Source organism: Chaetodon trifascialis, chromosome 6 (assembly GCF_039877785.1).
Source record: "Chaetodon trifascialis isolate fChaTrf1 chromosome 6, fChaTrf1.hap1, whole genome shotgun sequence".
Taxonomy (NCBI): domain Eukaryota; kingdom Metazoa; phylum Chordata; class Actinopteri; order Chaetodontiformes; family Chaetodontidae; genus Chaetodon; species Chaetodon trifascialis.
Genome location: NC_092061.1, coordinates 15,881,405 through 15,906,156, shown reverse-complemented (window position 1 = coordinate 15,906,156; position 24,752 = coordinate 15,881,405). Strand labels below are relative to the sequence as shown.

Here is a 24,752-nt window from a genome sequence, read left to right as displayed (position 1 = left end):
TGCTTTCTGCCTTGCTACATATGGGACATGTTACTTCCTGCAAGGGCGCTGAACTTTGGCACCGAACATAAATCGTGACCTGTAGAATCGTCTAGTATGAACACAATTTGTGGGATACTGAGACTGTCATAAAGATATAGCTTAACACAACGTAAAAACACTATAAATGCTGTCGTGTCATGTAGGGCTGGGTATTGAACCCCAATACTTCTTGAGTACCAACTGAAATGGGCCCATAATATCAAGTTTCAAGAGTTGCCAAGACTTGAAAGTTGAATGTTTGATCGGATATTTAGTCTTTTCAGTCATTCTTTTATCAGATAGCTCCTGGTGTAATTCTGGAAATGTTCTTACTTCAGTTCTTGCACAGCTGCTTGTGTTGCGGCAACATTGAATGCTCATGCAATGACAAGTTCATGAAGTTTGTTTACTGGGAAAAAAAAAGGTGTTGTAGAAAAATGTGTTTCAATTCCTCAAACTAAGATATTTAAAAGGTATCCTTTTGGTATTCACCCAGAACTCAAGAACTGCATTTGCAGTGCTATTGAAAAAAATGCAAACAGTACTCAGTCCAACCATTATTATACCATCAGTATTTCTTGTAATTTGTCTGACAAAATAGCCAAAAAGAAACTTTCCATTATGACTGGTTTGCATTGAGAAAGTGTGGCCTGTCACAAGTCTCTGTCACCCTCGATAACGAAGCTGAACCTTTCATCAGCAGCAGATCAGGAATGTTTAGCACTTGTGGTCAAAGTGATTATGGGAACATTTGCTTTGTTGGGTTTTTATATTGTTAAATTCTTCCTTGCTGCATTCCATGTTTGGGAGATTAAGGTCATATGCCTGTGTCGGGGGTTAGGTCTTTATTGGTCGGTCCATATGTGCTGGTGTTTGTCTGCAGTGATATGAAAGGCCTTCAGGCCTGTATAAACAGCCGCTCATGCACGCTGATGGCTGAGCAGCACGTGTTGCAACAGCTGCTCGTGTGATATGTGGTGTGTGTAAGCCGTGGAGAGATTCATAGAGGTCTGTTGGGGTGAATGCTGCAGAAGTTACCTGGATGTAATTACAGTTCTAAAAGCACATGCTCCACCCCTAATGGACTTCACTGTTGGTTTACTAGAAGTGAACATGAGGGCCAAGATGAGAGGTTCATAGTCAGGGTGTCTGCCTGTTTCAGAGGTTCAAATGATGGGCCTGACAATCCCAGGGTTCCACAGAGGACATACACGGGAAGAGGATGAAACATCTTTACCACTGAGAGCCTGATCGGTGTAAAGCAGTCAAAGCCCTTGTTGCCATTTGTGATCCCTACCACCAACACCCAAACAGCTGCTTGGTTTGTAGCTTAGTGGTGTGGCTGGTGTGTGAAGATGTCAGGAGGGAATAATACAACTATCCTTCTGTCAGCAAACACCTGGAACAGACAGGGGAGGTTGTCATCCAGGAAAAATGAAAGTTACTTGTTGCACACTGGCCTCAAGGTGCCGATTTAGAGCCACCAAAAGCAAAATCTGTTTTATGGCAGAACACGAGGGAAAGAAAACTTCAGTTAACCTGGGTTGTTGTGGTTCATGATCAGCGCCACCAGACATCGCAACTCATTTCTTTTCGAGGTTGTCATGTTTAGTTATTATTGACTGTCTTTTCTTCTATACCACTTTTAGAGATTTTGCAGTTTTAGTTTCTTTTAAAATGAAAAAAATGAAAGTTTGTCTGTAAATCCACAGTTTGAGTTCTTGAATCTTTACACTGATTCATACGTTCTTTCAGTAATTCAGTTTATGGATGTGACTTTGTATAATATCATCAAGAAAATGCTACATATGCATATTAAGTGTTACTGAGAAGCACAAATTACTGGTTTATATAAACTATGACTGGCTGCACCAGACCGAAGTGGCCAAACTTATGATAATTATTTTGACACGGCTTATCTCCTCTTTTGGTGGTAGACTAAATGTGTGGGTCAGATCATGTTGAATCTTGTAGAAATTACAGTGCAGTGGACCATGCTAAAAGGATCAGCAGGATCGGTGCCTCCTTGACATGATGGATGACTTTAATCTTACTGATTAAAGGAACATGCGCCCCATAACACTTAATTTAACATTTTACCCATTTAGCAGGATTTGGAAGAAGGGATCCACCCACTGTGTATAGTTACTTTAAACCACAACAGGAAAGGAGGTTTGAACGTACTGCTCCCTGAAACTAGCAGTTTGTGTGACTGATTTATTTTTAAGAAAAGTAAATTGTGTTTATTCCCTGAAAACTGCATTATCTCAATGTTGTCATCTTTGGGGACACTATTTGTTTAGTACTGCAGGGGATTTTGCCTTTAATACTGTCCCGTATTTCCAGGGATTCATGAATTACAACCATAGCACTCTAGAAATGCTAAAAGTAGGTGGTTTATTTATGGCTTTCTGCCATTATCTGGCAACTTGTACGGTTGTAATCACTTGTGCATCACTCTGCGGCTGCAAACTGAACAAATCAACACAAATCCCTGGCAAATTAATAGGCAGACATAAGGAAGGAAATTAATGCTTAATCTTGTTTGGTTCTGTTCCAAATAACTTATCACTTGCCATTATCGCTTCTCTGAAATCCCAAAGAGGAAGCAATTTGAATGGATAGTTCCTGCCAACTCATTTCCTGTATCCCGATATTTCCTTTTTCGGACAGCACAGTGCAGGCCCACTGCCGCTGACCCGCTCTGCTGGGATTCAGCTCAGTTGCTGATGAAATCCTCACAACACAGCCCTCTTTACACTGAAAAAATCTCCAGAAAGGTTTTTAATGGCAGTAATTTAGTGTTTTGTAGAAGTCATAATCCAGTTTTCAACCGCTTAAAATAACAAACTTAAACTTTAAATGCACAATACGTAACGCTAATATCCACTCAACCTATGTTATGTATTTTGCTGTCTTCAAACTCAGAGAAATTTGTCATTTTATTCAAGGTAACGTGCATTTCATTTGATCGCAACACAGGAAACATCAGATGATACTGCAGAGAGGGAGGAAGGACGTTGACGAACGTGAATAAGACTTTAATACACTCTCTCAACGCCAGCATTTCTGCCTGAGTCCCAGCACATAGATTTTCATTGAGAGTAGTGATTATTTAACAATGAAGACAACAACTCCCATGATCCCACTCCACTTCACAACATCATCAAATTATGTCATCTGTTTTCATCGTTTTGTTTCAGAGACCCCTATAGGCAGAAATGACATACTGTGCGTTTAAGTCAGACTCTGAAGTGAAAGAATGGAACAAACCTGTTGATAACTGGGACTCAGTGTATAAACGCTTGGATCCTCAGACCTTCAGCAGGTAAAATACCAAAACATAATTTAAAAAAGGGAGTATAAGTGATGGGCAGTGTGAAGGATTTTTATTTATTTATTTTTTGCCACTTTCATGCTGATGGTGCAGTCTCTATTAAATGAACATGTGATAAGATTTTCACACACATCAATTTGCAGTGCTTTTGTCTGTTTAATTTACTAGTTTTATGCAATAATGAAACCGTGACACATGTCAAAATAAAGACAAAAAACACGACAATGGAGAGTTTACGTAATACCTGTTGGCAATGATTAGGCAAAATATAGTTTTTGTTTCAGCCGCTTCACTCCATGTCTGGGTCAGATGCTCTCCACTAAACGTTACTGAACCTGGAAAAGCTCCCTGAACACCAGCAGGAGATGGTTTTAATATCATTATGTTTGTCCCTTAATTGGACTGTTGCGGCAAGAACTGGGGTTTAATTGAGCCCTTTAAAGTAACGACACTCCACTCTCAGTGCAGCACATCTGGTTTAAGCGTACAGCTGTTGGCAAAGACAAAAGTGTTGGATAATTCAATCATCTCCCCCCCCCCTTTTTTTTTTCTGTTAAGTGTTTGGGATGAAAGATATTTTATGTGGTTGATGAGGGGGCCTTTTCTTTCTCCTAGAAGTCTTGACTTAATCCATTTTGAAAATATGCTAATTATTATGGACACTGAAAGGCAATGTTGCTGCTTTATTCACACCCATATGAAAAGATGAATGAATGACTGAATGCCTCACTTGAATGATGTTGCCTCTGTTTCATATTACAGTTGTGCTAAAAGCACTTGAAACAGTGAAGATGTTGGTGTTTGGAGATCTTTTTGTTGCAGCACACAGTGTTTCCATTCTTTGTGCTGGAGGGAAAGCAGGAGAGGGACTCCTGAGGTATTGAGTTCCCTGTATCCATCATTTTCGACGAGTTGGGACCTTGGAGTAGCGCCAGCAGCGTCTGTGCTAGCCAGCCGTAACTGACATTGAGTGCATTGTTTGCAGTGGGAAGCTCACGGCTGTGGCCTAAAGGTACATTCCTGAGTTCAGAATGCTGTTTGAAACACAAACAGCCTTTGTGCCCTCGCTGCTCTCTTCCCTTGACTCCCTCATCCACATCAAGCCTCAAGAACTAAACTGCCTCCTCTCGCTCATGTGTCAACATGTGGGCTATCATTTTACTCACACCCACACACACACGCTCATGTGTCATTTTGATGATGAGGTCCAGGGAGGTATCTAATCTCTTGGAAAGAAGCTGTAAAGTCAAAGCTGTGTCTAAAACCAACAAGGTGTTTTTACTGACCTTTTCGATGGTCAGAGAAAAAGCATCAGAAAAATAAAGACTTCAACTTTGTTTGTCAGCAACCTGGTCCGCTATTCTAGTTTTTCATACTTTAAGATTGAAAGTTTGTGGTTGTAGTGGCAGATTAATGTTGGCAGCATCAACAAGCTCAGCTTGTCTCCGTGATTAAGGATGTTTACATGAGATTCACTGTAGATTGGCCTGAATAATACAGATAATTGTTAAAAAAAATCAAAATATGTCTGGTTTCAGCTTCTCAAAAATGAAGATTTGCTGGGTTTTTTTGTAGTTTTCGATGACACTCATCTGAATGTTGTTGAGTTTTGGGCAGTTAGGATGAAACAAATACATTTGAATACAGTATAAACGTGGTCTTTAGCAAACTATGATGAGCACTTTTCATGAGTTTCTGACATTTTATAGATACAAATAATTGATTAATAGTAATTGTTAGTTGCAGTCAGAAAGAGATTTTAAGAATGTGTTTTTTTCATTGCTGTGGTTGAAGTCAGTCCAGTCAAAACCAGTAAACCTGCAAATGCTCACTCCCAAAACCAGACGCCAGTAAACTATGATTCAGACCTGTGAGAGACAAAGTTACGGTTTATGTTTTATGACCTGAACTTGCTGAATCACAACCAACAGATGTGTGTTTTCCTTTCATTATAAATGATAGTAAAGCTATTTTAACACTGCAAAAACTGACATTTGCAAAGGAGTTTGCTTCCCTGGGCTCAATTTGCTGCTCTGTGACAATTTGCTTAAACCCATGAAGAACTAACTTTGCAGAATTATTCAATACTGATGCGGTGAGAAATCAGAGGACGCAGAAGTTTCTAATTTTGCCACAGATATCCACAAGTGACCAGACTGCAAGGCTGTGTCAAGATATCATGATTTTCATGCGGAGGGAAATACATCCTGGAAAAACTGCAGCTTCACTCTCTGTCAGCCCACATTTACTAACTATTGACATATTGACACTTGTTTCACACTGTTAAGCTGTTGAAAGCTAACAGTGGAGATGGAAAAAAACACAAACTGGTTGAGGAAAATTTGGTTAAGTGGAAAGTCATCAGTAAATCAGAGTAAAACTCACTGAGTCAACAATATACTGTAACCGGGGTTGAACCCATTTGGGTTAAATGGACATTAACATGACTACTCTGGGCAGGATTAATGTCAGACCACATGTTAAAGCAAAGGAAAGTGCCAGTGCTCTGATTCACCGGCTTAACACTTGACAGGGTATGATGTACTGCAATAATATGAGTCAAGTTAGCCTTAATGAGTGATTATATTAAGTGATGTTCACTGAGTGCCCTGTTACAGCACAATTAATTTGTACTCAACTGCTCTGCTGAGGAAGAGTTAATAGGATGTGGATGATTAAATTATCAGTGAGGATGCAGCACAGATCATTAGCACTGCGGGCAGGAAGTTGTGTGGTTCAATTTATTTTTTTACGGCAGTGCAGTCACAGTGTCATTATCAATTATCTACAGGACATTACAGCATGAAAAACGTGTTTCAAATACATCACATGCTGTGATTGTGACATCCCCAGTTCGATTCCACGCGGGAATGTTTGTTGCCCCTTCGTCTCCACCCATTTTCTGTTAGCTCTCCACCTTTGACTAAAGAAAAATACCCCCAAAATACCAAGACCTATAAAGCTTCTTTTTTATATTTCAAGGTAATGGGGATTGTTGTATGATTGTAAATTAAGCATTATGAATCAATAACTAATATCTAGTACGGACGTGGTTCATGAAAACCTTCCATTTTCCCATAAAACTATATTATTACATACTTTTACATGAAGAAATGTAGCCAAAAACATGGATATAACCAGTTTTCTGGATAATAAAGAGGGGAGACTGCTCACTACTCTCCAACACTTTATTCCATAGACTACTCCTCAAAAAATAAACATAACATATAAATATAAATACAATATTTGTACATTAAAAACATGGTTGTATTTAAATAAACCTTCACAGCTTCTGTTATCCTACATGTCATAAGGCAAAAGAAGTCATGGGAATGTGTTTAGTAATATTGAAAATGAAAATTATGAACCAAAACTGGTGATCATAACAAACAAATATGAACAATAAACCTCACTATCACGCGTACAATATGATTTTAAAAAGGTCTGTGAGCATAGCAAGCTTCACAGAATCAGCTCCTCGGATAATATACAGGGAGGACTTCTCTCCATTAAATCTTCTCTCCGGCACACTCACCTCACCTTGTATTTCTCAAGACCATCTTCTTCCCTCAGCTCCCGCCCATCGCTACGTACGAACCCACAACAAGTGGCCAACCAATGAGAAGCACCTCACTAATGTGTGGAGAGGGGGCCGAGGAACAGAAAGACAAATGCTCAAAGGGACGAGAGTAGAGGACCACTTTGCGACCCACAAGGGTTGTTGTTTTTCCCCATGCACTATTTGTTTGCACTCCTGTGCGCACAAGGACTTCTAAATGATCCAGCGCAGTCCGGCAGAGGACTGTCGGCTCTTGTCCGACTTCGCTTTTTGGTGGAGATCCGCTTGCAGGGAGGACGCAAGAGGGAATCGCTGAGCTGGAGGCAGTTTGTTGCGTGAACTCAGAGCCGCTGCGATGGAATGAGCCACTGCAGAAACTCTCCGAAACTTGTGAAAAACTTTTCCTTTGGTGTCTCTTTTACTCCGATCAGTTTCTATTGTAGCGGTCGCCCCCATTATGTATGGATAACGGGAGGTTCGCTCAAGAATCCGGCTCAACTGGATCAGTGCTGACGGGTTTATGGAGCCGGGATTACACAGCGCAGTGCCAGCCTGTTGAACGCCCACACACGGGCCTATCACACACCATCTGCCTCGGAATAAATAAAGACTCTCCAGTGAGGACACTATCCATGGAAGTGGTGTTGAAGTTTTACATATGACCCTGTTGTGAGTTCTACAGTTTCTTGCAGCCAAAACTATGGCAGGCTCTGGCGCATCGGCTCCGAGCGTCTGTAGATCTGTTTTGCCTCTTGGTTGCGTGCTTTTGTTTTTTGGCTACTTATCCGTGGCCTCGCCGTCTCATGGTCGGCGGCTCATTTGCTGGCAAGCCATCATGAACTGCCAAGCCGAGCCCGATTGCAATTACGCATACGAACACTATACGCGCGCATGCGGCCCCGTGCTGACCGGGGAGAGGAAGAAGTGTCCCAGCCACTGCATCTCCTCGCTCGTCCAGCTCAATCTCACCAAAAACGGGCCAGCCCTGGAGGACTGCAGCTGCGCGCACGATCCGCTGTGCACTAGCACCAAACGGGCCATCGAGCCCTGCCTGCCCAGGACTACGAGCACCGGCTGCACCGAAGCTCGGCGCCAATGCGAGAGGGACCAGCAGTGCAGCTCCGCCATGCACGATTATTTGAACCACTGCGGGAAACTTTTCAGCGGGGCGATCTGCACGAACGCCTGCCGGAATGTGATCGCGAACATGCGTAAAATCCCCAAGGGTCAGCAGCTGGACACTTGCATGTGCGACGGGACGGAGAGGGCCATCTGTGAGTTTGTCAAGAGCAGCATGAAGGCGCTGTGCTTCGACTCCCCCGTGACGGAGGAAGGCAGCGGGGTCGACGACGACCTAGATGCAGAAGATGACGACTCCGCGGATCCGGACTGTACAGGGGAGCCGGAGAGCGGAGCCTTTCTCTCACCAGCCCCCGGTGTTTTGACCCTGTTGGCATCCATTTTGGCTGTATTGCTCCTCACATAAGTCGCCGGGTTCATAATCTGCCCCGACTATTGTCCGGATAAAAGGCAACCTAAACTTTTGTCACCCATTGACCTGCTTCTATTGTGAAAGGTTAGAGCCTCAAAGACTGAAGGAAAGGGTGTTTTGGCGCAGGCCTTGTTTGATTGAAGAGTTTAAGACGCTGAAGGATATCACATCAGGATATTTTCTATGCAAATGAGAGCAGAGAGATCTTTTGAAAACTGCCTGTGCTCCCGGGCAGCTCTCTTATCAAACTCGACCACTTCACGGCTCTCCACATGCTTTGCTTATGTGATAAGCTCGAATAGATTGTGGACTTTCTCTCAGTCACAGACTCTGATCGTAAAGTTGTCAGGATAGAGACACAGTTGGCTTGTTTTGGTAACAATGCAACGTTTAATCAGTATATGCTGTGCACTGCCAATCTTTTTTTTTTTTTTTTTTTGTTAAAGATATGAACTATTTTTATATGACACTGTTGCCATCTGGCACCAGGCTGATCTGATTTACAAGTATTTAATGCTGGAATCTATGAACTTGTAAATAGATGAGGAGTTAAAGTGAAACAGTAATTTATTACATGCCACCTACTTACATCCAAATGTTCATCATGCGAATTAAAGACTGAGATTTCCAGCTTTAAAGGGAAGTTATTTGGACTGTATTCTCTCCAGAGATAATGTGCATTGTATATATGTGGATAGCCTATATAGATTTTTTTCAGAGAATCCTCTATGTTTGAGGCTACAAGATGATTTATTCACTGTGTATAGCCTAGAGAGAGAGAGACATGTCTAAATCCACTGTATGATTGCCTTATTGATATACTTTTATAGAAGGCATAAAGGAAACTTGAAGATATCATTCGTGACTGTGAGTTATTTGTTGTTTTTGCCATCACATCACTTCCTTGATAAGTGCTGTGCCTTAATTCAAACAGAAAGTAAAAAAAAAACAAAAACATAAACATTACCAACAAAGCTATTAAGCTTTAATAAACATGGTGGAAAATCATTTTATCACTTGTCTCAAGTTAAGGTAATATGAGCAGACATGAGTTATGCTGGCTGAAAAACATCACTTTGCTTTCTCAGATGACCCGTTTTCCCCTTAAAATTGAATCAGCTTGAAGTAGCTTTATATATATATATAGAAGACAGCTAAAAATAATGTAAATCTGATCATAGTTATACACACATTAGTCCTGAATACACCGTTAAACTGCAGGGTGATTAAGATTAGATGTGCATGAAATAAGCTACTTTGAGGTAAAAAGCAACTTATCTTGATGCATAATAGACTATTTTAAAGTGCCATGTTGGCTATGTTGCTCCTAAAAAGGGGGTTTGTTCACTCAGTAAACTGTTGCATGTGAAAATAAATTCACTAAATTATTTAATTTTTTTTTTTTTTTTTTTTAAGGAAGTTTGTGCCATAAAGTGATATTCATGGTCTACAAGTACAACTGTGGAACAAATGTGTGAACTTTTCCACTCTTGTTTCTGGAACTACAGTACAGTATACAGAGGCTCATTTAAAATGCAGGCCAGCTTCCACTGTTGACTGATGGCCTAATGACCTGCAATGGCTTGATTTAGCTGGCTGTTGTCAAAAGCAACTGACACCATAAATCACAAAACACTCTCTCTCCCCTCCACCACAACACTCTCTGCACCCAGGTATCAGAACACTACTGTTAGAGGCACAATCTAAAATAAATAAATAAATAAAAATGCTTTAAATCATATACATATTTATATATCATTTATATTTTAGAAATATGCTTATTAAAGAGTTTGCATAATAGATGGAAGATCAGGATTTTTTGCTTTTTCTCATATACGTATATAAAAATACTTAACATACCTTACATTATTTATGTAAACAAACCTTTTGCACCATCAGACACACAAGTAGTTTAAGTAAGTGTCTGTTGTTAAATAAGATTATGGATCCTTCCCTTAATTGACTGAAAATACAAGGAACAAGATGCATGGTTTTATTTAAATAATAATTTATGCAGCTATGTACAGTGAGCATGTGTGTGTTTTCTAGCACACACATTGTTAATATTTTCATGAGATATTGCAGATCATACCACCCCTCTCTTTTGCCAGCTCTGGGGGCTTTAAATCAATGATTTGCTGCAAAATGTTTTATTAGAGGGGGGACAAGGGCCCTCCAGCTGAATGGATGGAGGAGAAGTCGAGTGGCATCTTTGTCATGGAAATGTTAAGCACATAATAGTTGGGCAGCACAATGGGGAGGCACTTCATTCTTTCAGGCTGGCTTGACACCTCTGGAGAGCTGAGCGGCGGGGAAGCATGTGGGAACGATCTGCTGCCGCTTGGGTCTCAACCCTCCACTGCAAGAGAAGAAGAAAACACATGACAGGCCCTGGAAAGGGACATTTTGTCTTGAATCACGCTACAGTCCCATGTGTTTTTGTAAAATTGTCTTCTCTACCTGCATTTGTCTCTTTCAGCACTTCTTGCTTTTTTTGCTTCAATAAATTACAGATGAATGAACTTGGTGCAAAAAGTCACTTCAAACAATTTGTTTTTTACATTATAAAATAAAATAAAACTCTGTGCAGATACAAAACCCCTTAACCCTCTTCATAAGTGTGGCTCCTAAATAAAATACCTTGCAGTGTCGGTATGCAGCCCGCCGTGCATGAAGCTTTCCAGGAGGAGAAAAGCTCTGTGGCTCAGCCGGTCTCCTCCTCCTCCTCCTCCTCCTCCTTGTCTTTCTTTTACCTCTTGCATTTGTTCAGGCAGTTCAGCGCTTAGAAAAAGCGCAGCGTGCGTTGATTAGGCTATAATAATGCACGGTGTGTGAATGGATGAATGAGGTGCAAAAAATCTCACAAAAGTGGCCTGCTTGTCATAAAATGGAAATGGTGTACAATGGCTCCTTGAATACATTTGTTGGTGTAGTGCTCACAAGGGTTGGAGGGTTTTAAAGGATCAGTGATGTTTTCGGTTTATTATGGTATGATTTTAGTGAAATTTAACAAGTGAAGCAGCCACGAGAAGTGAAATGTGGAAAGTTACCACAGCTGATTTTTGACAACATGCTGCTGCTAAAAGGCCCTCCTCCACACACACAGTAGTGTGTGTGTGTGTGTGTGTGTGTGTGTGTGTTTGTGTGTGTGTGTGTGTGCGTGCGTGTGTGTGTGTGCGTGCGTGTGTGTGTGTGTGTGCGTGTGCGTGCGTGCGTGTGTGTGTGTGTGTGTGTGTGTGCGTGCGTGCGTGTGTGTGTGTGTGTGTGTGTGTGTGTGTGTTGGGGGGGTGGTTCTGGGTTTAATTTACAAACTGTGGCTGTTTGTGTTCCAGCTCTTTGAGCGTGTGTAAGGTATCTCTGCCATCATCTGTGCTTCAGTGAGCTCAGTTCACTTCCAAGCTCTGTTTCTTTGGCCTCCTGAACAAAACGGCCCACACTTCACCCCATGCAGATCACTTCACCCCTTCACCTCATGCATATCACAGCACGGTGTTTACAAAGGTGCAGCTCTCTCAGCCACTCACGCTGGATGTTGGGGGCTCAGAGTAGACTTGTTTGTAACAAGATCTATAATAATCCTCACAGTATGTTATTTATTTATGTTTTTACAAAATGGCTCCTGCTGTATTTTCTTTCCCTTCCTTCCACCACATTCATTGAACAATGTAAGCTGAATAAGTTAAGTATGCATTACATGACTTATTAGTTATTCTTGGGTATATTCGACAGCATGGAATATTTGACCTTAGCCCTACTTTTCCTTGAAGTGTCCTCAGTGAAGGCCTGGTGTTTTTTCATGCAGAGGTAAATGAAAACCTATATGGAACCTATTCAGCTTTTCTCAATCAACACAAAAAACTCTGAAAACCTTCAGTGTTCAGTGTGCTCTCTAAGGACTTGAGGCTTGAATATGTTTAGTCTTTATAAAAAGGCATGTAAGGTATAAAGTTAAAAGTCTGCATATTTGACTGCTTTCCTACAATCTTACATAGCTGTGACGCATTATGTTCAGTATAGTTCCACAAATTATTGTGTCTGATTATTCATATTGATAAAACTAAACTATGTTCCTAATATCACACCATCTCAGGCCTCCTCACTCCTCATGTGTGATGACCATATTTCTCACAGGCATTTTGTTTTGGCCTTGGCTCCACGCGAGGTTGTGCAGAAAGTGATGTAGAAATGGTTGGACAGTTGGAATGGCTGAGACGGAGGAGGAGGCACTGAGATGGAAAGTTCATTTGAAAGGATTTGGAAATAATCCCCTAAAGTTACCACAGGGTATTCGATGGAATGGGCTCCACCTTGACTCCCCTCTGTGCTCTCGCCATAGCTTTGACGCACATTTGTTAAAAGGTAGTCATAAAAAGAGGTGTTGCTGTTAGTTGCTTCCTCGTGATTTGCACTTGAAATGTTTTGGTATCATAAGTTGTTTCAGCCCTGCAGATGATCCTCCTTGTCCTCGCTTGGGGATCGCTCTGAATTCATGCCATTGGAAGGAGACGCCAGTGTCATGGCAAAGCAAAGATCATTGATTTTGCATCTCTCTCATTAGCTGCTTGGCCAATGCCAGGAGACTTTCAAGAAACTCTTGTTGTTTTTCCTCCCTTCTATTTCAGCTGCCACTTTGATTTCATCATGCAAGACCTCTGCTGAGTTCACAACCCTTTGAAATGAGAAAAAGGCCTGTAATCCAGTTACTCAAGCTGCAGCCCGACTCCTCGGGTCCTGAGAGAAAACCTGCAGCACTAATCCCACTGTCACCAAGAGAATGCTTTGCTACCTGACTGTTTGTGGCAGCCATTTGATATATTCGCTGTTTTAAATGTTGCTGTTGAGCATTTCACAAAGGGGGTCACAAATTGTTGCACACTGGTTTTGTTATTTGTGTTGCCATGCTTATATAGCCAGTGTAGTGTTGGAAAAATCAAAAAGAGAAAAAATGCCCCAAAACCCATAGTAGTTTAGTTGCAGAAGAATAGAAAACTAGTGGTTTGCTTAGGGCAAACTGCAAATACAGTTTCCCACTTAGAAGAGTTTGATCCCGTTACACATACTGCTGCCTCATTACACTCTGAATAGTCAAAATTACTGTTTCAAACTGACCAGTTCAGCTGTACAAAGCAACACAGCTTCCTTTTCCCCTCTTTGGTAAAGAATATGTACTGAATGGGAAATATTCTACACCTTGAGGGAAGAGCTTCACCTGGATTGTTTTTACAGAAGGGATCAAAACACACACCAGCAAGGTGAACAGACAATGGTGTGTCTTACCCCAAAGCTCTGGCCATGTAATCTGAACGACGGCTCGTGGTTTGACTGAGTCAAATTGTATGGTTCCATGTGTGCAGTCTGTGCAGCATCAACGTGTTGGCAGGATCATCAGATTCTCAGGAGAAACATTTGTTTAAGATTAAAATTTCATGATTCCCGCAGAGAATCTGGCTCGCTGTGGTAGTAGTTGCATGCAGTGAGGAAAAGCTGAAAAGAAATGAAAACAGACGTCATGAGAGTTAGGAGTGGAGGTAAAATTAAAATACTGGTAATGAGGCTACAAAATGCACAATAACACAGTCTGAAATTAGTTGTTGAGATGTTAAAGTGGTAAAAGTAGCAAAATTGTGGAAATGAGATGGATAATTTTGGGCAGCCTCCAGGTGACGAGAAAGAAAACGGAACTAGAATATGAAACACTCCCACTAACAGACTGTCCTCCCAAGAAAAACAACACAAGTGCAGAGAGAAGTGCCCCGAAACTACAATTGTTTATGCTGAAGTAACAAAGCCCTCCGGTAACCATAGTAATCATGTCTGGAGCAAAAGAGGAAGTAAGTTGATGTTATCATAGAGCGACAAAGTCCCCGTAGGGAGGAGGTCGGCTGGATGAACGGGTCAGCAAAACATCCGACTTCAAAGTTATAATCCTAAAGATTTCAGTTCTGGTTGCTCTGGTGGCACCGATGGTTACTGATGGTATCTGTGAGCATGGTGCAGTACAGGTCCCAGAAATTTGGGGGTAGCAAACACTCCTTGAGCAGCTGCTTTGTCAGAGATACAACAGAGGAGCAGCTGGTGCATCTGTTTACAGTGCAGCCAAATAAACTCGTGTTAAAGGTGATTGTAGGTAATTGAATCCTGGGCAGGAACAATGAAGACTACTATATAGGAAAGTATTACAGAATATTAATATACATTGAAAATATATAAATAGTAATAAATAGTATTAAAGAGGAGTTTTCAGTTAATGAAAATCTCAAGTATTTTAACTTCAACTCGGCAGACAGGTGTTCGTTTCTTATCGGTCACCCCCGTTTACTGTTGTAAACATGATGGCGAAGCTCTCTTTACCTTAACTAAGTACTTATTTTAATTTACACCATGTTTCCCTTAATCAAACACTTATTTAACCCAAGCCATCGGGTGCAGTATCTTGCTCAAGGACACCTCGACATGCAGACTGGTGTAGCCGGGGATCAAACCCGATTACTGGATGAACCGCTCCACCCCCTAGGGCCTCATTTATAAAACAGACTGATGATCAGTTTTGATCTCAAGTAAGACTTAAGCAGAAAACTGCGTATGGTTATTTATGATGCGTTACCTTGTTTTGGAAATCATCTTATCTCTAAGCAAAGTCTAGACTTGACTTAAGTGATTTTCCTGCTGGTGATGTGGAGATATTACAGTTTGGGACAAAGGCGGCCAAACCTATGGTGAACTATTCCTATTCTATTCCTGACTGAACTCTCATGTGTGAGGCGATTGCATAAGAGGAAATCACGAGGCAGGCGCCATCAATTCAAGTTGAGTTGAGATTTGTAGATCACAGGTTCTTTGTGCTGAGCATCTCATGATTCTCATGAATCAAATGTAAGCACACCATCAGAAACAGGTTCAAGTGTAAATCAAGAAGAGATTTTTGTGTTTTATTTGGAGAACTTGCAACAGTGACTAACAGGTTTCCTGTTAACCTCTTTTTGATGTTATTTGATGTGACTGTTGTCTAGTTCTGACGGCAGGTTGTATATCATGAATGACCTCAGCAAAAGTGCTGTATTTGTGTCTGACACTGTTGGATTCATGATGATACGGAGCATTAATTAGCTGTGGCAGTAAATGTTTGTGTACAAACAGCTGGGACAGAATGACATATGGATAGATGTCTGAGTGCTTGGCAACATTTTGTTTTGAGGAATTGGTATTGATTGGATCTCTCAACTCTCCACAGATATATTATGGTCAGCGTGTGCACTAAATTCTACTTTACAGCTCGTCAGTTGAAGTTTTTAACAGTTTGTTGTGCTCTGTCCGCCCGGCTGGTGTGAGGCTGCACCCTCCGTCGGCCTTTAACAGCCAGCGAGTCAGGCTGCTCTGCGGGCTGGGGGGGGGTGGGGGGCTGGGGGCATTCCCAGCGTGTTCACACATCACTGGAGGATCTGGAGTGTTTGCCTTTCACTTTGACCACAACACAAACAACTTCACCCACAAATAAACAAAACACGAGGCAGGGGCCACAAGTGCAGCAGGACGCAGTCCAAGAGGCACTGAGACAGCGAGTCAGGGACGCCTCTGTCCGCTTGCTTGTGTTTGTGTTTATGTGTGCGTAGGTGCTGGTGTGCATGTAAATGTTTGCATGTGAAACTGGAAGTGATGTCTGTTTTGTGGAGGATAGTCGTTTTCAATTGAGATGATCACTGTGTTTTGTAGTAAGCGCTGAGACATTTCATGTTTTTTCTTAGAGATAGATGCGCCAATGCTGTTTTAGCCGCTCATCTCTTTCTCCCAGCACGATTACCCACAACCAACCTTTACCTCTGAAAGCCTCCCCTTGCTGTGCACTTTGGGGAGGCCTCCACAATTCAAGGAATTAGAAGAGAGGGGCAGAGGAAAGGGGGGAGGAGCAGGGACGAGACACAGAGAAAGAGACAGAGAGGAAAACACAAAACTTGCTGACACGGGGCATAACTTAATTTCCACGGTAGGGGGACAGCTGTGCAGTGTAATCTGCCATGGCAGCCCATTCAGACTTCAATGGCAGGCTTGACCCGCCAAGGAAAACTCGAACTGCAGCCAGCCCCTTCTCAGTGAAGGAGGTGGTGACCGGGCCACCATTTATGGACTTATCTTAAAGAAACATACCCTGCTCGCTTGTTATTGATAACACCCCCAGCGCCCCACCCCCACCCTTTACACACACACACATTCCAAGCAGTGGGATTCTTAGCTGGCATAACGTCTCAAGGCGTGAATTTTTAGTAAGATCATATTGCAGTTATTTTCATGCAAAAACTATTCCGGCTTCCCAGTGATCAATACTTTGTATCGTTGCTGATCCATAGAGTCCTTAAAGCAGTCATGTGCAGTTCTTGACCCAGACTGGTGCTGTTGTGTGATGTTTTGACGAGTGGATCCTTTGTATTGTTCAGACAATAGCACTGCAGGAAAAGAAGGCCCAAATAACTAATGTAGACCACAAAAATGATAATAATAAGGCTGCAACAAGTTCCACTGTTCAACCAAATATGTGCAAATGACAGTTTTGGATGGATTACTTTGTGACACGAACGGAGTCATTTTACTGTTTACATGGTAAAAATTGCAACATAGGATTGAATCATTTTCTGCCATCGTAACTTTGTCTTATAAACAAACAAAAGTCATTTTTACTTTAAGTATTTCAAAAATAAAATACATGACGTGGTGTCCTCACCATAGTGCATTGTTTACAGCCATGTTTGATGAGTGCGTATCGTATTGAAAACAAAGACCCACATGTAAAAAAACTAGTGGTCAAAAACTTTAAAACCTTTCTTGGATTACAGTTCTGTGTTTTGACCCCTGAAGCAGCACTTACTCACCAACGCGCTTTTATTTTTTAAATCCGTAGTGTCACATTAACTTTAATGGGTGTGGCCTGGCATTAAAAGTGACTTCTGCAGTGATTTCACTCATTGTGTTAAGTTAACATTGATTATTTTGCTGTCTCTGAGTAATCTACCGACAAAAATCAACACAGAAACACAAAATACATAAACTGGAAACATGCTTTCACCCTGACATGAATAATGAGGCTGTAGCTTGGGAGTTGTGGGGAGTTAATAGTTTGGCAGTGGAAGTCAATAGGGGCCGGGGTCCCACTCCATTAAGCTGACCCCCAGGGCCACGTATTCATCCCTCACACATTCATTTCCTCTTTTATGCTCCCTCTCTTTTCACAGCGGAGGGCAGGCAGCGGTGCGGGCTCACGCAGAACAGGCTCTGTACAGACTGTAGGTCATAAATATGTTGGGTCGGTGTGTGAGTTGATGCGGCTTTGTCAGCCCAAACACAAATGGGAGCCTTCATAGAAATTAATGAAAGGGCAGGCGTGGGACAGTGGCTCCCCGTCTTATCCCTCAGTTAACACGCAGCTGAGTTAAGTTTGAGTGAGTGTTTAGAAGTTTTTCAGTTATTCCATCCCTTTAAATGTATCTTCAGAGATCTTAATGGGTCTGTGGGTTCAATATTCATAGGAAACATGTTGATATGAAACGGTATGATATTTATTCCTCCATTTGTCTTTATACTGCAGATTTCTCAATGATTGCAATTCATGTGCTCAACAGATTAGTAAACGATTCAGCTCAGTGTGTCATTCAAAACACAGGTTTAAATCTCCTTTCTTCCCGTTGTGCTCCCTGCAGTGGCATGAGTAAACATCTTCAAGTGAAATCCCAAGAGCAAACACATCCGAAAGCCTTGAGCGGGCTGCACTTCACCTCTCCGCTGAAAGAGGTTCAGAGCAGAGGACGTCTCTGTTTGAAGTCCAACAAGTGGCAGTAAAAGAAGTGCTGAGTGTAACTTGGAACAGGAAGCAATTACTTGATTTAAAGGGACATTTTCAAGGTAAACAAAAGCAGGGTTTCTTCAGCCGTTTTTCCTTTTTTTTGCAACTTGTTTTCTCCACAGCAATTACTAAACACAAACACCATTTTATCTCCTGTTAAACAATGAATACGCCTAAAAGAAGAGTGTAAAGCATTTGTGCCGTACCGCATTGGAATCTCTTCCCAAAATAATTCAAACTTTTCAGTCTTTCGAGTCAAATTGTGTCCCGAATTGCAAAGTATAAAGGCACAAAACATGATGAATCTGTAATAAACTTGGCTGACATGAGCTAAACACATAATGAATAATCTCACTTGGGCTGCAAAGGCGCTGCGCACAATGGTCCAGTTTACCAAAGCAACTGAGAGCAAGCCTGGTGATTCAGGGTCATTAATAAAGCCCTCTTTGTGCTTCAGTTCATGATGGAGCAGGAAGGTTTTCAGATGTCTCTGCATTGTTTTTGGATGACAGATTGAACCCGCAAACTTAAAAAAAAAAAAAGAAAAGAAAAAAAGAAGAAGAAGCAGGGCGATTTTCTAACATTTCTCTTTTTCTGTGGTTGTTTCGGAGCGGCGTGCTTCACTGACAACATGAAGTTTGTTCGCTGGAAACAGCAGAAATAAAACAGGGAAGTGATGCTAAAACATGAAAATCATCTAATTTGGTGGCATATAAACCTGAATGTGTGCCCTCTGTTCCCAGCATGTGGAACAGCTCATTACTTTCTGTCTGTCAATGTGATCATACGCTCTGAGTCAACGAGCCAGGGGAGACATTTCAAATGTGCTCAGAAAAACAGAATAATGATCAAAATAATGGTGAAGATGATGAACAGGAAAGAAGATAATGAATATCCTGCAAAAATCCAGAGCTATTTTACCACTGCCCACCCCCCCACCCCCCCTCCATGGAAATCCAGCATAGCAGCTCTCTAGTAAAGATGGAAAGCTGAGCGAGTCTTTTCCTGAGCTGCTCATATGTCATGTTAAAGACAGCAGAGGAAGGAGGGGCGTACAACAGGGAGTTTGTAATGTCTGGAGCCAGAACCGAAACAGAGAGGTGTGTGTGTGTGTGTGTGTGTGTGTGTGTGTGTGTGTGTGTGTGTGTGTGTGTGTGTGTGTGTGTGTGTGTGTGTGTGTGTGTGTGTGTGTGTGTGTGTGTTTGGGAGAGAGAGAGAGAGAGTTTTGGGGGGGAGGGTACAGCAGGAGCAGCAAGAGTCAAAGTGAACAGGCTAAAATTTTGGCCTGCGTGTAAATGGGAGTGTTTGTTTCAGCTAAAGTGGGACAGAAGGAGCACAGGGGGAGATGTTGAGACCTTGGGAAGGAAAATGGCTGTTGACATGTGCAGAGTAGAAGGGAAGCAGTCTCAAAGACTATGAAAATAACTTAGTGTTTCCAGGTGGATTCTGCAGAGACCTCTCTCCACAGTGAATAATAGAAAAACAGCTCAGTCTCGTCCTCTAGGTCCTCATTTCAGTCGACAAACAACAGATCGCGGCATTGACAGCATCTGAGAAAACCGACATAAATACATTGAAACGGCATGCTCAGCCTCCGCTTGTGACTGGCTATAGGCTCCACACACAGCTGGATACTCTGCTAGGTCAGCCTGCTACTCCTGCTCTCTGTTATCACCTTTGCTCTTTCAATGCAGCCAAATTGTTGGAGTGTTCTCATTTGTGATACTCATTGCAGTCTACATATTTATTTTACTGTTATTTACCTGTTGTTAAACATCACGGTATATGTTTTCATATGTGCATTATCTATCTACACCCTCTGTCCTGCATCTGGCAGCTCCAACTGCATTGCTTTTTGGCTGGATTATATGTGTAAATTCTTCATGTTTGTCTGATAAATGCCGCTGCTATCAGTAGACTTCATGTCTGATAAAGTCATTTGCTGCAAACAGCACTGCTTTTATGTGAATGTGCTCATGGTTAGGGAGGAAAACCTGGGATGGCGTACTGAGCTGTTAACTACTGTTGTTGCAATTGTAATTGTTCAGCTCAGTGAAGCTGGATAATAGAAAAAATATCCTGGGTATGTTGAACTTGCTCCGTCGCACTCGCCCCAGTTAGAAGTAGTTATTTACTTTACTGGTTACCATGAGAAGTTTAGCAATTCAGATTTTGAAAAATATGCTTAAATGAGCTAAATACAAAGCAGCCGGTCAGCTAATTTTACATTGATCACATATGAGGAAGTCACTGTAGCTAGCCAAGAAATAGTACAAATACTAACATAAAACTACATTTTTGGTTTTTACCCTCAGATTTTTAGGGATTAAACAAGAGATTTAATGTATAAATTGAGCTTTAGAGGTGCTGGTAACCTGATTTTGTCCCTATTGGACAGGTTGGGAAAACAGGTTTGGGTTTCTCACCATTTACAGCCTTTATGCTGAGCTAAATGTCTCTGGGCTGTAGTTTCATATTCAACAGACAATTGTTAGAGTGGCTTCTCATCTAACTCTCAGCAAGAAAGCAAATAAACGCAACATCAAACTATTCCTTTAAGTCTATTAATACTTGGGCTACCTGCCGTGCATCAAAGCTTTTCCTGATTACCAGTAAATCTCACTTTGTTGCAAATGAATACGCCTTTTAGCAATAGTGTAGCCTACATACAGCATACTAGCAAACTATTAAAAAGTAAAAAATCTAACAATATAAATATACATACACAGATTCTTATCTTAATGTTTTTAATGATCTAAAGGGATTATGGAGTCTTTGCAGGACTGAGGCCCCTGGTGTGGATCCATCAGGCAGGAGCAGACAGTTCAGGGCTGGCGGCGGTCAAACAGGTAAACCTCTGGAGCCAGCTGCTTCCACTCAGCCATCTATCCCCCTCCGCGGCCTCAACACACACATGCAAACACACACACACACACACACACACACACACACACACACACACACACACACACACACACACACACACACACACACACACACACACACACAACAATGAAAAAAAATGAGAAAACTTGGATTCAGCTACAAAGGCCCAGAAAAACAAAATTTTATGGACAGTTGGCTTTGAAAGGAGTAGTTTGACATTTTGGAAACTGAATATGAAGGAAAGGCCTGAAGACCTTTAGCTTAGCTTAGCTTAGCTTAGCACAAAACCCTTGCCTCACTCTGTCCAACGGCAACAAAATCCACCTACCAGCACGCGCTGAATCTTGTCAAGTGTAAAAACTTAGGAATTGTGCTTTTCTGGGGGGTTTTGACTCTTTCTTGGCTGGACCCATTGACTTCCTGCGATCTTGTAGGGCTTTTCCAGAGTCAGTCACAGCGCACCGAAATGCCTCAAAGCGGGTTGTGGTGACGTCAGATGGGATTCATCATTTTTAAAGCCTCTGCTGCTATAGCCAGGCATAGCAGATACTGCATCAGATTTGACGGTGCAATAGTAAACAGCGCTAAAGAGGGTGCTGACAAGCATGTCGCCAGTCAAAAACTCACCTTTTTAGCATGTAGCCTGGCTGTATTAAGATGAAAATCTGTGCTGAACTCACGCACAGAGTCAGCCCGAGTCGAGCCAAGCCAAGCCAAGCCAGCTCATGTGTATGGAAAAGGGCTACTAGTGAGCTTTAGAGCAGTGGTAGGGGGATTTTTTTAACCTTTCAAACAGAGCCAGGCCAGCTGTTTTCCCGTTTCCAATCGTTATGCTAAGCGAATCTGTCTCCTGGCTGTAGCGTCATATTTAATGCACAGACATGACTGCCGTATCAATCTTCTAACTCTTGGCAAGAAAGCGAATATTTCCCAAAATGCCAAACTGTTGCTTTAAAAGTCTGCAAAAGAGAATATTCACACAGCATTGACTGATCAGTCCTGCAGACATTATATGATCAATTAACTGTCAATTAATGTGTTATTCACTCATGTCTTTGAAAACTGCCAGGCCAGGCTGACTGTTTCAGATAAGATGTCCCTGAAGTAGTCCAGAGACATTTTTGTCCTCCCCTCTCCTATTTAGAAGGAAAAGATGGCGTCTCTGGTATTCTCACAGAGCAGACTCAAATACATTCTGCAGTTGTCTGTTGTCTCGGTGGTCATCTGCAACAAACATACCAATTTCAACACTGTGTTGACTTTGTGGTCGGCTCCAGAAATGAATTTAGCTGGCGTGGTCCGAGATGGCAACACAGCAGAGAATTATGGACTTCTGTCTGACTTTGAGCCATGAGAGTATTTACTGACGCAGTCAAACATAAAACCCCGAAACTGGATTTGTAGAGAGAAGGAAGTAAATATTTAGATTCATGTCTGCACCTCGGGCAGCAGGCAGAAGGATAACATCATTCATCATTCATGCTGTAAAGCCAGATTTCTCACTCTTTGAATTGATCACTCAGGCTAAAGGCAGGACAGTGTTGCGGTATATGTTTTGTGTAAATGTTTTACAACAATAGTGGGATTTATGAATCAGGCAATCAGTTCCAGCTTTGCAAAACCAAACACAGAAAGTAATGTTTGTTTGTTTGCAGCATGAAAACGGCACCGTCTGGTGTGGAGATAAACGACCCCACTCCCTTCGAATTATTAGCAGTGAAGTGCGAGTAAAGCACAAGTTGACGAAGTCTTCTTGTTTGTGTGTCTCATCTTCGGTGCTTTTCTTCACTCATTTGTTTGGCACCTCCCCGCTGGCAGCTGAGCTGAATAAATTAATCATCCCGTGTCTGATGATACACAGAAGTTTCTTTTTTTTTCCCCCCCTGCTTCTTAGTTGAAACTAAAAAGGGCTGCCATTAGATATTCTCTTCTCGTTGGACTATCTTTGCCTGAAGCAACAAATTGTCATGGCTTAGAGAAGAACTGACTCTTTCCTCTGCGCCCGTTTCGTTTTACAACCGCCCCTGAATGGCGTATCAGCTTCCAGTGGGTCTTTGGCCTTTGTTTGGAGAAAAGGAAACAACAGCTGTTGCTTTCACAGGATTTTCTAACCCGGGGTCCTTGGAAAGAGGGAAAAAAAAACCTCCCTTTAAAAAAAAAAAAAAAAAAGCGAGGAAACAGCTCCAAATCAAGCCCACCAATGGACCTTTCTCTCTGTTTCTGACAACTACACACTTTCTATCTTTCTGTCTCATGCAAACACACACAGTCTTTTCCTCTCTTTGTCGGAGGGAGGATGGGGTTTGGGTGGGGGGCAGAGGGGAAACCCACAGGTTCAGCTCCTTTTTTCACCTGTCTCATTATTAGAGGCGATGAAGGACACAGGCAGAATTCCCTCCAATGATTCTGCCTGTTAGCCGTCTGTCTGCCTGCGTCCACCTGTTGACAGAGCTGCTAAATGAGTCCCGCGCAGGAATGTTAATCAAAGAATCTGACATGTTGCTGGAGATTTGGCCTTCAGCCTGTCAGCGGGCCTCTCGGACAGGTGGCTTTGTCTCTGTGGAGCAGATCTGGTATCAGGACTGCATCAAAACTCAAACCTCCTGTCGTTGCATATGAGGCTTCCTTATGTGTCTAAAGCCTCTTTCAGACGTGCACTTTTTCCATGTAAATGTGTTGGAAACTTAAAAGTTGCAATGGAACAGTAAGGTGGGGCCTTGAAATTTCTGGGTCACTTTCAACATGACAGGCGTCTGAAGCGAGTGGTGAATACGTTTCTTCATATCTAAAAAGGAAGCAGAAATATCTGTTTCTGCTTTCCTGTCCTCTTCAAGATCTCGTGACACCTAAGATTTGTTTTGTGCAAAATAATTCTGCTCTGTCTCTACAGTGTCACAGCAGTACGGTTAAAGTTTGGTTCAGTTTAGGCACCAAAATGACTTGATGAGGTTTAGAGACAGGATGGTTTGGGTTAAAATGACTACTTTGGTAGTCCTAAGGAAACATCTTCGTCATGGTTACAGTAATAGATACTTGGTTAAGGTTATGAGACCATCGCAGCCATAGTTAAAAAACTCATTGTTGACTGTCAGTTAGAAATGAAACGAGATGTGACCCATACCTCTTCCCTCTGTGGATTTCCAACACCATCACCTGACTTCCTCCTTTGCTCGAGCATACGTTGTTTTGAGCTAATACTGTCTTGTTTTCTCCGTGTTCATCATGTGTTTAATTCAGCCTTTTCTGCTACTATAAAAAAACACCAGGATCCTTTTCAGAGTATCGAAAGATTTGTCTTGTTTTCGCCATCATACGCACTATAATTTTGGTCTTGACTTGAGCTTTTGTCTGGTGTTTGCTTTTTAACACCTCTCGAAGACCTTTTATTTTCTATGTACCTTGCATCCAAGCCACAGAGGCAAGCTGGCGCCGTTAATCTGTCATTTCTTCTCCATAAATCAGCACAATCTTTCAGACAAAAAAAATGCATATATGCAATTAAAGTCAACAGATTCTGCTTATTTTAATAATGTGTAACATCCGTCTTGGTAATATTATCCTCTGTTTTATTTGTTTGTGGTTTGGCTCAAAGAAAAGCGTGAGGAGCTGATGTCTCAACCTGCCGTTC

The 24,752-nt window shown here is 41.9% G+C and overlaps 1 protein-coding gene across 1 annotated transcript; it reads left to right on the top strand.

Annotated features, from left to right (window-relative positions):
• Nucleotides 1-7,051: 7,051 nt before the first annotated feature.
• Nucleotides 7,052-9,329, top strand: gas1a (growth arrest-specific 1a). The gene has a single exon (XM_070965505.1). It carries the CDS (start codon nt 7,618-7,620, stop codon nt 8,401-8,403), a length of 786 nt encoding a protein of 261 aa, XP_070821606.1. The 5' UTR covers nt 7,052-7,617; the 3' UTR covers nt 8,404-9,329.
• The last annotated feature ends 15,423 nt before the right edge of the window (nt 9,330-24,752 follow it).